The sequence below is a fragment of the Myxine glutinosa genome, chromosome 13 (assembly GCF_964187855.1).
Source record: "Myxine glutinosa chromosome 13, kmMyxGlut1.1, whole genome shotgun sequence".
Lineage (NCBI taxonomy): Eukaryota > Metazoa > Chordata > Myxini > Myxiniformes > Myxinidae > Myxine > Myxine glutinosa.
Genome location: NC_136273.1, coordinates 9,364,950 through 9,380,284, shown reverse-complemented (window position 1 = coordinate 9,380,284; position 15,335 = coordinate 9,364,950). Strand labels below are relative to the sequence as shown.

Sequence of the window (15,335 nt, the reverse complement as noted above, 5' to 3'; positions counted from 1 at the left end):
TCTACACAGGCAGTCAATGACAAAATATACACAGGCAGTCAATGGCGTCAAACATACACGATTACAGAATATGCCATTTAGAGTTCGTCATCACTGTCCTGTGTGTCGTATCCGACAATATAGTCCGCATCGTTTTCACAGTCCGTTCCACACAAGCAAAGGTCGGTCAAATTGATTGGCAAATCGAATTGGTCGAATGGTCGATCGAATCGAATTCGATGAATCGAATCGAATCGATCGAATTGGTCGAATGGTCGATTGGTCGAATGGAATTGGTCGAATGGAATTGGTCGGAATTGGCAAATGTAAACATTGATTTTCAGATTTTCCATGTAATAACGTTTCCAAAAATGTATAGGTTTGCTAATCTACCATGATTTTGAACGAAAAAACATAGTGAACCTGACTAAGAGAGGTGAGGGGTGGAAACACAAAGAACGAGTAAAAGGATTGGGTGAGGTGGCACGTTTAAATGTAGAATGACAAGCACCTTCATATATTGACAACATGCAACAGCTCAGGTACCTCTTCTCATGCAGCAGTGAGAGGAATATCTGCAGGAAGTCTTCCACATGATCAGTGGCTCCCTCCTCCCTGCTCAGAGACCCAGAAAGATCCAGCCAGTGTCAGCAGCATTCCAGAAATTTCCATGAAATCATCTCAACTGTTGCTATAGATCCATTAATAAACAAGGCACGATAAATGTGGGCCCAAACAAAGAAGGTATGTTAAAGGTGACCAAGATTGAGGTTACAGGTAGACAAAGTTGAGACATTCACCCGGTCTCCAACACTGGCTGCAGACAGCAGGCAAAGACAATATCATGGCACGTCTTCAGCAAATAGTGTCGTGCGGTTGCTAGCTGCTGCCAAGCGACTTCTCCCAGCCTGGCGGTCAACAGGTGAAAATAAGAAAGGTCGAGTTGGAAAGAAAGAGCCAAAGAGAAACGAGGAAAAATGATTGTAAATATAAAAAGAGAAAGTTCAGATAACATCAGTGACACGGAAATGTACGTTTTGATTTTTAAAGAGTGGAAAAGGAGTGCTCCCACTCCGTGTAATATTAACTGCACCTCTGTTCATTCCTGCCAATCAGCACTTCCAAGCGAGGAACAGCCTGTTCGTAGAAGCTCGCAATGCTGCAAAGAGGTACCAAAAAAAGAAGAAGAAAACAGCAGGTCGTGGAGAATATCATTATTATGGTTTAAAGTAAACAAAATAATGATTATAACAAACTGCGTACGATAAGGTATGACTATCACTTGGGCAAGAAGTCTTGGCGGAGCAACAAGGGCTGAGCAGTTGTGCAGCAAGCCACGAAGGCTGAGAGAGTCACGGAGATGTCACAAAGGTAGCCCAGAAGGCCTGACAGCTCCTAGAGGTATAAAAAGTCAACACAATAATTGTGAGTCAAGGTTGGTGGTGAAATCCTCAACAGGGCCTGTCATACAATTTTGTGAGTCTGCATTAGCAGAAATTTGGTCTACAAAAACCAATTTTAGATTTTCAGATAAGTGCTGTTTAAACGTTTCCACGGTGAAATAACAATAAAGTAAAAGGTTTACAGTTTGCACCATGGGTATTTTAAACCAACTTTTAAATCAACTGGTAGAATAAACAGTATACTACACTGACTGAAGGTATTTTAAACCGGATCATGGCATTTTGAACCAATTTCAATGGTTGCTAGAAGACAGGGCAGCATGTACAAGCGTACTAACGTAATCATAAGACTTTAAATAAACAAACAAACAAAAAAAACATTGTTGGGGGGAAACACTACCCCCCATAGACGACCAAAGAGCCCAATATATTTTTAATGCCATCAACAAACTTTGGTACATCATGGGTGGGGAAGGTTGTGGTGAAGTTTCATTGTAATTGCTTGTGTAGTTTCTGAGAAAAAAGCAAATACCTATTTTTGGTATTGGCCCCCCAAATTTGGGGGGCAACCCACCCCCCCCCCCCCCCACCCCTATAGACCCCAATTTTTTAAATGCCGGGAACAAACGTTGGCACATCATGGGTGATGAACAGAATGTTGTGGTCAAGTATAATTGAAATTGTATGTGTAGTTTCTGAGAAAAAAGCAAATACCTATTGTGGGGGTGGGTGTGGTAATGGGGGGGAAACCCCACCCCAGTAGACCCCTCAGGGCCCAATATTTTTTAATTCCATGAACAAACTTTGGTACATCATGGGTGGTGAAGGTTGTGCTAATGTTTCATCGAAATAGTGTGTGTAGTTTCAGAGGAAAAAGCAAATTCCTATTTTTGGGGGGAGGGAGCGGAGGTCAAACCTGGATCCACTTTGACCCCCGGTAGACCCCCTTAGACCCCGATTTTTTTTTAATGCAGTGAGCAAAATTTAGTCATAACACAACAAATATAATTTGTGCCAAATTTGGTCACAATCCCATCAGCGGTTTCGGAGGAGAAGTTGCAAGTGTTTACAGACCGACTGACGGACTGACGATGCGCCTTCGCACAAGTTCCCAGGAACTTCATTCCAGGTGAGCGAAAAAGTGTGGAAGGATAAATTAACCAAAAAGTGCATATCTAACCCTGAATGTGACATGACGCTGACGTCATGCGCAAACGTAAACAAACACATCGCCTCCAAACTAGGATGGCTTCTTGATGTACTCAAGGCTTTAAAGGCCGCCATCTATGGGTACAAATAAATGAGTGTGGAGATGTTGACTCGCCACCATTATTATGGGCTCGGCAGGACGAAATATTGCAAAATCGTTTATTTGTGACCATGCCAGGTAGATTAAAATTGATCCTTCTCCTTCACCTCCTCCTCCTCCTCCTCCTCCTCCTCCTCCTCCTCCTCCTCCTCGTCCTCCTACTCTTAATCACCCTCCCCATAAAAAAAAATTTAAATCCCCATGTCACTCCTCTATCAAAGAGTTTCCGGAGAAAAAGACAGAAAATGTGGAACTCGAACAACAACAACAACAACACCAACAACAACAACACCAACAACACCAACTTTGGATTATCAAGATGGCGACATTCAGGATCTGAAAGAGATATATTTTGCCTTTAAAAAAGGCAAAAACAACCAAAATAAAGTTGGAGGGAGTTTGGACGAGTCGATGCAAAAAAGAACGATGCCATGAGGCCTATTGCACCACAGAAGGGAGTGTACACACCAGCACACCAAGGAGGTAGGTGCACAAAATTAACCCCTCGGCATATTTTATAATTACAGACGTTTACTAACCACCCTTTGTTGCTATGGTGACAAATTTGTGCCCCGCCGTGGCTATCGCTTTGCAAATTTTAACAAGCACGTGTCGTGAGTGCAGGAGTGACCCAAAAATGAACGCGTTTCTGCAGCACACGGACACCACTCACACCCAATCTACATTCAAATTGACATCGAGAGAGACATTATGATTCTGCACTCCATTGATTTTCTGCATAAAGCCAACATTTAACAAAAACAGATTTTTATTGATATAAAACGCAACAAATGAATGGAACAAAATCTTCACAAAACGAGCCAACAATTCTGTATTTGGGGGCTAGGATAACATGTTTATTTTTTTTCTTTAACTGCAGTAAAGTGTTTTCGTTTTTTTATGCTCCGACGAAGGGTTAACTCCCAAAACTTCAGCTTCTCCTCACTTGCCACGGCGGTTAACATACCTGAATCAACCTCCTGCTGATTGCTTTAAAGTATCCCTAACCTCTTGCAACTCCATTAAAAGTGGTGATACATACTTGCTAAAATTTTATGCAATCTCACATAATTTACGCAATCTCACATAATTTACGCAATCTCATATAACTTACGCAATCTCATATAATTTACGCAATATCACATAATTTACGCAATCTCACAATTTACGCAATCACAAAATTTATGCAATCTCACATAATTTATGCAATCTCATATAACTTACGCAATCTCACATAATTTACGCAATATCACAAAATTTATGCAATCTCACATAATTTACGAAATCTCACATAGAGTAAAAACTCTCAAATCGGAATTCCTTGGGACCGAACAGTATTCGGATTACAGAAAGTTTTGGATTTAAAGATTCCTTTTCATAACTTTTTTAAGTGGTATTTTGTGTGCCCGATGTACTTTTAAAATGTTATTTGTAAGTATAGAAGTAGAACCTTATTGAGGTCGGCCTATCAAGCTCCGTGTGAGGTTTTCCATTGAGCCATTCCCTTATTTGAATCACTATTAACATAAAACTTTAACAGATTATCACGTTGCCTTTTTATATCATAAGTGGTGGTGTTACTGGTGTTACCAACACCATAGCGCTCCCTCAGGTTCCGCACCAATACCTTCATCTAATTTCCGCATAATTTCAACTTTGTCTTTAATTAAGTGCGGGATAAATTAAAGAGAATGACGACCTACAAGGTCTTCTATCCACAATGTGATGGAGTACCTATCTGTATATCTCTATATATATCTCTTCTCTTCTCTTCTCTTCTCTCTGACACCTTGCTTAGCTTGACGCTGTGGAAACTAAGGCCTTCACAATAATTGGAATTTACCGCGATGAAGCTGAGTCTAGGGGCCTTTCACTTCACTATCGCAGACAGATTGTTGGTGTCTGTCCTGAACAGCCTCCTTCCTGGTCTTGCACCCTCTACTCTTTCCATGCTTTGTCCCCCTAATCCCCCAGGTTTCTGCAGGTCTTACACGGTCCACAATCAACCCCCTTTTGGAAAAGTACCCAAATCCAGGATCACTGCTCACCTCCACTCAATCGTTCCTCTTTTTCCCACCTGTGGAACTTGTACATTATGTACATCTTCTTCAGTCTCATTCTTCCCTCCAGAGCAGCTGTTCATCACCATCTCAGATCATCCTAGGTCCAAAACCATGATATTTTCTACCCTCGTTAGCACCCCACCCTACCTTTGGCTGCTATGGTGACACACCACCTCAACTTCTCCTCTATACAAATTTCCAGTTTTCTTCTGTATCCATCTTGTCTATCCAATGCATCATCTCCTGCCTCCAATTCCTCCCCACACCCTTTGCTTGTCCAAGTCTCCCTCTATGTTGACCTCCTATCCTGCTGTTGGCCACTCCCCCCTCCCCCCACCCTATCTTCATTGTTCCTTTTGCATCCTATTATATCCTGATCTGCTCCATGTACTAGTTCTTCCATGATCCTTGACTATGCATACAAAAGAAAAAGAAAAAGTGTAACATGCTTCCTCTTCGCACCACGGGACTCGCATGGATGCTTGTTGGACGACATTATGAGGGCAGATTAAGGGAAAAATAACAGAAATACCTTGCGACAAAGTCCGGAGTAACACCGCCAACAGGTTCAAATGAGGAAGATAAGGATGCAAAGGATGCGTCCCGTCATGGGCTATGGCAGCGCACCGTACTACAAAGCGGCAGCCCTCGCAAACCCGGACACCATTTTGCCAGGAAGTTTTAATCTACGGATGTGCTGAAGTTCGAGGTTTGTTCAGATTTTGGGATATTTCGGATTTCAAAATTTCGGATTTGAGAGTTTTCACTGTAATATAATTTTTTCAGCAATTACTCAAGAACATATACGATGCAAGGTCCAGTCATACCTCAATGGCTATTGCACCAGTAACAGGCAGGTCCAAGGATTCGAGTTTGGGCGGTGCGGACCTGGCCGACGCCTCAATGTTAGCACCACACTGTGCAGCGATTGCCGTGAACGCCTGCACACCATGGAAAATGCATACATGTACTGTACACACGTCTTCAACAAATAATGTTATACGTGACTCCAAGTTCAATATTAAATGCAACTGCACAACACAATATTACAATGCATGAATAATATGTCTTTTGTGCTTATTTTACCTAATGCAAAGTTAACAAGTCTCAGATAAAGTTTTTTGAAAGTAGAAAATCAGTAGAAAAATCATTTTCAATTTCAGTAAATTTCGGAAAGAAAGCTGACCAAATAATCAGCTGAGAACCATTGCATTATCGGCGTTTCAAATACACTGGAAAATGGCACGTGCACAACAAACTAAAGGTTGTGAATGAGCTTGATCTCAGGTTTCCTGGCCGAACATGTCCGGAAACGACATCTGAAGTATGGCTGCACCTCCCAGAAATTATTATACGAGCATATCTCGGCTCATAATCGACTCTCGGCTCAATATGCATACAATATGGAACGAGCTTTTTTTAATGTTTCTGGATTGCCTGCTTATCTTTTCTATTGATTTGCCCAGCACCCACTCAAGAGCTGGAGCACAGCAATGTTTGTTGTTTTTCGTGGGCAATGTACGTTGTTGCCACGTCAGAGTTGTCGTTATGTTCCTGAATCTTATCCTGGGCATTTCAGACTTTGCCCTGCACCATTGGTCCATACTGGGTGAGGGGAGTCAAAGGCGAAACATATGCGTTGAACGTTGTAGAGCTACTTACCTCCACCACCAAAGGTGGTTGGAGGTTATGTTTTCATCCCTGTTTGTCTGTATGTCAGTCGCCTACAGGTCACAAATTTCAACCCGATCTTCACGAAACTTAAACAAATGGTAGAGTTGGTCATAAGCAAGAAGCCCATTGTTTTTGGGGTCAAAAGGTCATTAGGTCAACATAGGCCAAAGGTCACCAACTTTGGCAAATTTCTAAAATGCCCAATTCTCATCCGATTGACTTGAAATTTGAAGAGGATTTTCATACAAGGTCGCTGAATTCAATCAACAATTATATTTTAGGTCATCATATTGAGGTCATACTTGCGAAATCCCTAAAATAAGTTGATACAACATAATAATATAAAATATATATAAAATATAATAATATAATATATATAAAATATATAAAATATAATAATAAATATAATATATAAATATAATAATATATAAAATAATTTATAATAATACAACTTATTTTAGGGATTTCGCAAGTATTGTGCTATGCTTGTTTGTTTGTTTGTCTGTGAACAAGATATCTCAAAAAGTTGTGGACAGATTCAGACGAAATTTGGCAGAGTTGTAGCGTATGTGACAAGGACAAAATTATTAGATTTTGGTGAAGATCCGGATTCGGCTATTAGAATTTTTAAAGTGATTCTTCACCATAGGGAGATCGAGTCAAAAACGATACATATCAGAATATCTCAAAAAGTTATGGATGGATTTGGACGAAACTTGGTGGACAGGTTGTGTGTGTGACAAGGAAGAATCGATTTAATTTTGGTGAAGATCCGGATCCGGCTAGTATAATTTTTTAACTAATTCTTCACCATTGAGTGATAGTGCTAAAACCGACATATAGCAGGATATCTCAAAAGTTATGTACGAAACTTGGTGAATAGATTGGGCGTGTGACAAGGACTAATTGATTCGATTTTTGTAAAGATCCAAACACGGATACGTGTTTGATTTTGATTTGACGGATGATTTTGATTAAATGTGATCTGTATTGTGATTTTCTGGTCTACTCTGGGATACAAAACGTAAACTGTTCACATGGCGTAGGTATGCTCTCTACTGAGTGCCATTTTAGTTAGGGCAAGAATTTCAAGCTTGCCCAGGGTGCCGGCATCAATGACTTACTCTTTCCAGAGACACCGTGGGAACTTTAACGTCTACCAGCTATTTATGCTGCCAGATGAGTACCCCAGATCAACGTCCCATCCGATGTCTGTCTGACATTTCATCGTGGAATCGAGTATCAAACACGTACGTGACAGCTCATGGGCAAGTGCACTTCCTCTGTACCAATATGTCGACTATACGTCAGCATACAAGTCATCGATGATGTTAAATCAACCATTATCATTATGGCAGAGAGCATATTCACCTGGACAACAGGTGGAAAACAATCTGATCAATTAATCTTCTGGCAAGTTTAACGCCTATATCAAAATAATGTGGAAATTAAAAACTCTGTTCAAGGAAATAAAAGCATGCCACTCATACAACAAAGTAGGCCAATACAATAGTAAGTATATTAAGTAGGTACTAGTGATTGGATACCCAATGACTATTAATAAATTAATAATCTAAACAAAGTATTAGATCTAAACAAATTTTTGAAACAAAGATCTAAACAAATATTAGATCTAATAAACTAAACAAAACTGCTCTCCCCTCTGGGCTGGTGCTCCTGCCTCACACCTATCTCAGCTTCATGCTGTTGAAACCAAAGCTTTCAGAATCATTGGAATCTACCGCGATTAAGCTAACTCCGAGGGCCTTTCACTCACTCACCGCAGGCAGGTTGGTGGTCATTCTGTCTTCTACCGACTCCTTTCTGGCCTAGACCCCCCCCCCCCCCCCGCCACCCCCCAGTCCTGTCTGTGATCTGTCCCCCAAATATTCCTACAGGTCGCACAAGATCTGCCAGCAACCCTCTTCTGGTGAAATGGCAAAATAAAGACTCTCTATTCACCTTCACGCTTTCATTCCTCTTTTCTCCCACCTCTGGAACAAACTCCCTCACTCTATTCAATCCCACTCCTCCCTCCAGGTCTTTAAAACAGCTGTTCACCACCATATATTATCTTCCCCCATCCAAAACCTTGATCTTTTCTACCCCTGTTAATTCACCCCAGATCCACTTTTCTGAAATACCGACTTCTTTCCTGGAAGTCCTGGCTGTGTCCATGTGTTTTTTTACCTCTCCCACCGCCCACCCCCCTTCCCACGCCTTCTCCCCCCAAGCCCTCTCCCTCCCACAGATCTCCTGATGTCCCTGCTCACAAATGTTGTACTTGTGTGCTTTCCCCTCTCTCCCCATCTTGTCTCCCGCCCCCTTTATTATGTCTTATGTGTCCGTTTTTTTATTTATTAATGTTAGCTCTTACACAAGCCTCAATCTTGTATCCCAAAAAAAAAGAAAAAAAAAGTAACAAACTTTGTTAATTGGCGGTTGATATTAGGAACATAAAGTCAACATAACGTTCATGTGATGTCAACATAACATTCATGTGATGTCAACATAACGTTCATGTGATGTCAACATAACATTCATGTGATGTCAACAAAACATTCATGTGATGTCAACATAACGTTCGTGTGATGTCAACATAACGTTCATGTGATGTCAACATAACGTTCATGTGATGTCAACATAACGTTCATGTGATGTCAACATAACGTTCATGTGATGTCAACATAACGTTCATGTGATGTCAACATAACGTTCATGTGACGTCACAGATCGACAGAGCGATTGCGAGTGCTCAGGAAATAACTTATTGACTGGCTCCTGGTCCAACATCGTAATCACATCAGCGAGATTTGTAGAGAGACGTGCGTATATGAGAGTTTGGTATTCCTCGTTCCAAGGACAGCTTTGTATTGCTCAGCATGTGGGTGGTGTCGATAGGAGTATAAAAAAAAACATTGTAAAAAACATTGTACCTGGAGAATTGTGGAAATCACGTCCTTAAAATCTTCTTTATACTCTGGTTTGTTGGTAAATACATTTCCTACAAAAAGGAAAAAGGGAATGCAAAATCTGTCAATGTAGACAACAGCACAGCTCACAATGCGAGTTAAAATCATCATTATTCTGATCTATAATTAATCATTGGAATCTACCGATATTTGATGTTACATGCCCCTGTGTTAGTGGCTTCTTGCTGTCACAATAAAACAGAACATACCAAACTGCTGGTCTCAGTATTAAATAATCAAATATATTAAAGTGAATTTGTACATATATTTGTTTGTTTGTTCATATTATTGTGGTTATGAGTTCCATATAAACCCTCCCATAATTAAGCAGCTATTTCATCATTATGTTGTTTAGTTTAACTGTTTAAAGTCCGTTTTGATAGATCTGTGTTGCGATTGTATAGTACGAGCCCCCAAATATCATTTTTATTCTCCTCAGTGAGGAAGGCATATTCCCACAGTACCACCCGCCCCCCCTCACTAAGTGAAAACCAAGGAATCCAACACGGACCTTCGCAGCGAAGAGGAAGCGATTTTTGCTCACATTACATATTAGGTGTACCGGAAAGTAATGTCGGTTTTTTTCAAAGATGAATACACAGTTTTTAAAAACGACGTTACTTTCCGGTACACCTAATATAAGCTGCAAGGATGGAGGTGATGTTCGCTGACTTCCAAGCAGATGGAAGATGACCTCAGAAAAAATTATAGAGTGAATGGAGTGAAATGTGAAATGAATCTTTGAGTGAGAATACTTCCTTTGCCAAATTTTCAATGCTCGAGTCTTATTTACCCCATCTACAATCGACATCACTTAAATCTTAATTTCTCTAATATTGTGAGATTAAGAGGTTCCCAACTCATCTTAAATATCTTTCTAATGGAGTCTCTTGCCATGGGTCTCTCGGTCTATAGGCCTTTCTCTCTCCACCAGTCTGTCTGTTTGGGTCTATGTCTGTTTGGGTCTATGTCTGTTTGGGTCTCTCTCTTTCTGTCTCTCTCTCGTGTGTCTCTCTCTTGCTCTATCCAACTGTTCTTTGTTTCTCTGATCCTCTCTCGACCACTCCCCCTCTCTCTCTATCGCTCTCTCTCGTGTGTCTCTCTCTGTGTGTGTCTCTCTCTCGTGTGTTTGTCTGTCTGTCTGTCTGTCTCTCTCTCTCTCTCTCCATCTTTTGATATGAAGGGACACTGAATCAGTAAGTCAACTAAAAAGGCCAATTAATTGTTTTCATTGCAGATGAAATGTTTGTGAAGAACAACATTGTGTCTTTTGATTAAATCGCTCAGCAAAGCGACTGGTACCTTTGCTAGTTTGGTGTTTTTTTTTTGTTTTTTTTTTGTTGTTGGTTTTTTTTTTGTTTTTTTTTGTATACAAGATCGAGGCTCGTGAAAGAGCGAACATTAATCACACAGAAAGACAAACAGACACACAAAACAAATAACATCGGGAGCGGTAGACAAGATGGGGAGAGAGGGGGAAGGACACAAACACAACATTTGAGAGCAGGGACCGAGAGACATGGAGACATCGAGAGAACTGTGGGAGGGAGAGGGCTTTGGTGGGGAGGCATGGGAAGGGGGGGGGGGGTGGGAGAGGTATAAAACATATGGACACTGCCAAGACTTCCAGGAAAGAAGTTGGAATTTCAAACAAGGTGGATCTGGGGTGAATTAGTGGGGGTAGAAAAGATCAAGGTTTTGGATGGGGGAAGATAAGAGATGGTGGTGAACAGCTGTTTTGAAGACCTGGAGGGAGGAGTGTGATTGAAGTGAGTGTGGGAGTTTGTTCCAGAGGCGGGAGAAAAGAGGAATGAAAGAGTGAAGGTGAGCAGAGAGCCGAGATTTCGGCAGTTTAACCATCAGAGGGTGGCTGGCAGATCTTGTGCGACCTGTAGGAGTATTTGGGGGACAGAGCACAGAGAGAGCTGGGGGAGCAAGGCCGGAGAGGAGTCGGTAGAAGACAGAAAGACCACCTACCTGCCTGCGGTGAGTGAGTGAAAGGCCCTCAGAGATAGCTTCATCGCGGGAGATTCCAATGATTCTGAAAGCTTTGGATTCAACAGCGTGAAGCCGAGCCAGGTGAGGCAGGAGCACCAGCCCATAGGGGAGAACAGTATTCCATTGAGCTGCGGATGAAAGCCTTGTATGTGGTGAGGAGCTCAGGTGTGCCTAGGAAGGACTTCGCACGACGGAGGATGCCCAGTCGGCGACTGGCTTTGGAGGCCAGCTTGGAAATGTGGTTTTCCCAAGAAAGATCATGGCAGATGGTGAGACCCAAAAGCTTGAGCGACAGAACTTCTTGGAGAGGATTGTTGAGAAAGTAGATGGGAGGGTTGTCCAGTCGATCTTTTCGGAGAGACATAGTAAGAGTGTGAGATTTGTCAGGATTGAAAGACATGTTCCACATGTTTGACCAGTCTGTGATTTTGTCCAGGTCTTCAGAGAGTGAGGAGGCTGCAGACTGCCGATCTGAGGGAAGAGGAATGGAGCGGCAGAGAGTGGAGTCATCAGCAAAGAGATACAGAGGATTTTCCAGAGAGTCGGAGAGATCATTGATAAAGACCAGAAAAAGCACAGGGCCCAGCACACTGCCTTGGGGAACTCCAGCCTGAACGGGAAGGGGAGATGAGAGAAATCCATTCAGGGCCACACGTTGACTACGACCAGAGAGGAAGTCCGCAAGCCATGCATGGAGATTTCCATGGATACCATAGGAGGAGAGTTTGGTGAGCAGAGCTGGGTGCCAGACCGTATCGAAGGCACGTGATATGTCAAGGGAGACAGCTCTGATTTCCTGTTTGGCATTGAGGACCTCCATCCATTGTTTAGACAGCAGAAGCAGCATGTCCAGAGTAGAGTGACCTGGTCTGAAACCAAATTGATGATCAGAGATCAAGCCATTGGAGAAGAGGAAAGATTTCATATCCGAAGCAATGATGGATTCCATGACTTTGCTGATAATTGGGAGCAGGCTGATTGGTCTGTAGTTGCAAGGATCTGTTTTTGCACCTTTTTTGTGTAAAGCGGTAATGTTTGCTGATTTCCAGGATGCTGGCAGATGACCTTGAGCAAAGGATAGGGTGAAAAGAACAGAGAGAGGGTGAGATAGAGCGGCAGAGCAGGATTTTAGGACCCGTGGGCTGATGCCATCTGGTCCAGTTGCAGAATCAGAGTCGAGGTTTGACAAAAACTCCTCCACCTTGTCAGGAGAGAAGGTCACAGAGTCCAGGAGCAGTTTGGTTCGACTGGGAAAGGTGGGAACAGAGAGAGATGGGTTTGGGACTAAGGATTTTGAGGCAAACACAGAGTTGAGGCATTCGGCTTTGTCACGTGCGATGTCAACTGTGTGGCCATTTGAGGTAAGGGAGGGGATGGAGGGGGAACAAACACCAGAAACGGATTTGACCAGACGCCACCAGGATTTGGAGGAAGGAGACAGGTTTGAGAGTTCATTCTTGAGTGAGGAGAGATAGTGCTTCCTGGCACTCCTGAGGGTAGACACACACTTGTTCCGAGCTTGGTGGAAGGAACTGAGATTTCCTTCAGTTGGATTAGCCTTCCAAGAGGCAAAGGCAAGTTGTTTCAGGGCAACTGCCTCACCACAAGATTCAGTGTACCATGGACGGGAGGAAGGGTAAGACAACTGAAGGCGAGATGGGATAAATCTGTGCATGAGAGAGATCAGTTTGCTTTGGAAGAATTCCCAGGAAGAATTGATGTCAGAGGCAGTGGAGATGGGAGACCAATCCAGACGATTGATGGCTGCTTGAAGACCGTCCCAGTCGGCCTGAGTGAAATGCCAGACTCGTCGACGCTGAGGAGGCTCTCTGAGAATGGCCAGAGAGATGTCCACTTTGACAAGCACATGATCAGAAGAACCGATTGGAGCAGAAGAAGAGCAGCAGACATTAGCAGGGAAGTTAGTCATAACCAAGTCTAGAAGAGAAGATACTCCATTGGCTGAGATCCGGGTCGGGAAATTGACAGATTGTGTCAATCCCAGTGAGTCACAGAAGTCCTTTGCTGAGGTGCCATGACTGGTGAGAGAGGAACCCACACCCAACCAGGTAGCATGATGACAATTGAAGTCACCACATATGAGGAAGAGAGAGTTGGGATGAGTGGATAGAAGTTGGTCCATGTTGTCAGACAGTGAAATGTAGATGGAGTCATCACTGTTTGGGGGACGGTACAGAACACATATGAACAAAAGGTGGGAGCGGAGAGGAAGCCGTAGCCAGAGGTACTCTTGGGGGTGAGGAGGAGAGAGGGCAGTGCAAGGAGAGTGAGGAAGAGAGTTTTTGATAAAGATAGCCACCCCACCACCAGGCCGAGGCTCAGGTCTATCATACCGGAGGAGGGAGTAACCAGGAAGAGATATTAAGGAATCAGAGACATCTTGAAGGAGGAAAGTCTCTGTTAAGCAGATCAAGTCTGGATTGTCAGAAGCAACCTGTATGGAGAGATCAGTCAGGTTTGAGCGAAGGCCCCGGATGTTTGAGGTCCATACCGTTAATGAAGAGAGAGGGGGAGCATCGGGTACAGGACAGGGGAGGGGAGGAGTAGGGTAAGATGAAGGATGAGAGGGGGAGGTAGGGAGAGCAGTTGTTAGTGTGTCAGCGATTGCAGAAGAGTTCCAAGAAAGGGAAGGATGAGGAGGATGAAAGGTTTGAAGGTGAAGGGATGAGGCACAGAGAGGGGTTGTTTGAGGGGGGGCAGAGGAAAGAAGAAGGTTGGGGGGGGTGGAGGTATGAGATAGAAGGGAGACGAAGTGGGGAGGAGGCAGCTTTGAGGAGGAGGGGGGAGGAGGGAGAATTGGAGAGGAATGGTATGGGGGGAGATTTGAATGGGAGGGGTTGGGGGGGAGTTTTGAAGGGGAGGAGTGAGGGGGGAGTTTAGGAGGGGAAGGGCAAGGGGGGAGTTCAGGAGTGGAAGGGCAAGGGGGGAGTTCAGGAGTGGAGGGGTAGGGGGGGAGTTTAAGAGTGGCGGGGCAAGGGGGGAGTTTAGGAGTGTAGGTGCAAGGGGAGGGATTTGGATGGGAGGGGCAAGAGGGGAGTTTAGAAAGTGGATGATTAATGAAAGACGAACATTGAAAACAAATTGGGTTTGTTGTGATTTTCAAGTTAGCAATCCGGTTCAGAATGATGGAGGAGGGATGGAATGAATGTGAATTTAGACCATGTAGTGAGGGAGACGTATCAGATTTTGAATTTCTTTTTTTTGAGGTGGAATGAGTTGGAGAGGAAATTGAGAAAAGCCTTTTAAATAGGAAGAAAAACAGCGTGTTGTAAAATACCACTGAGTAAAACACTGAAGGGGAAAGGTTATACATATTTAAATAATATTTAAACAGAACCGTGAACAATCTTATGTGCACAAAAATACCAACGGGGGGGAGAGCCGAGAGGGACCACCACGAGTCACGTGAAGGGCAAACGGTGGATGATTTACAAGCAGACTTGGTTTACAAGCAGACTGACAAAATCTCTGCTTTGTATGGACAGGTATCAAATACTAAGGTAAATATGGATGGTTTGTGAATCTATCTATAATTCCAGTAATCTCTGTGTGTGTGTGTGTGTTTGTCTGTTTGTCTGTGACCGCTGTTTCTCGACAACCACGGGTCCGATATACTTTAAACTTGCCAGGTATATTGCTGGGGACCTGAGGATGTGCCTTTTCAAGGTTTCATATTAATCGGAGAAGTAGTTACCGAGCTATGGCGATTTCTTTACCAAACTCCGCAAGCCGTTCGCTTTGGACCAAACCATTTCATGTAAATAGAGGGGGGGGATTGTCACCGTACTCGCAAGCCGTTCGCTTTGGACCAAACCATTTCATGTAAATAGAGGGGGGGGATTGTCACCGTACTCGCAAGCCGTTCGCTTTGGCTTTGCGAATGGACCAAACCATTTCATGTAAATAGAGGGGGGGG

General features: G+C 43.2%; 1 protein-coding gene across 5 annotated transcripts in view; it reads right to left on the bottom strand.

Moving 5' to 3' along the window:
• ASCC2 (activating signal cointegrator 1 complex subunit 2) overlaps positions 1 to 15,335 on the bottom strand; it is a 53,606-nt gene that overhangs the window by 22,696 nt on the left and 15,575 nt on the right. For all 5 annotated transcript variants that reach the window (XM_068133715.2, XM_068133717.2, XM_068133716.2 and 2 more), the window contains 6 exons: positions 9,365 to 9,432; positions 5,582 to 5,695; positions 1,262 to 1,374; positions 1,073 to 1,138; positions 780 to 887; positions 526 to 594 (listed from right to left, as the gene is read on the bottom strand). In XM_068133715.2, coding sequence (XP_067989816.2) covers positions 526 to 594; positions 780 to 887; positions 1,073 to 1,138; positions 1,262 to 1,374; positions 5,582 to 5,695; positions 9,365 to 9,432 — 538 coding nt within the window. The remainder of the gene's footprint in view (positions 1 to 525; positions 595 to 779; positions 888 to 1,072; positions 1,139 to 1,261; positions 1,375 to 5,581; positions 5,696 to 9,364; positions 9,433 to 15,335) is intronic.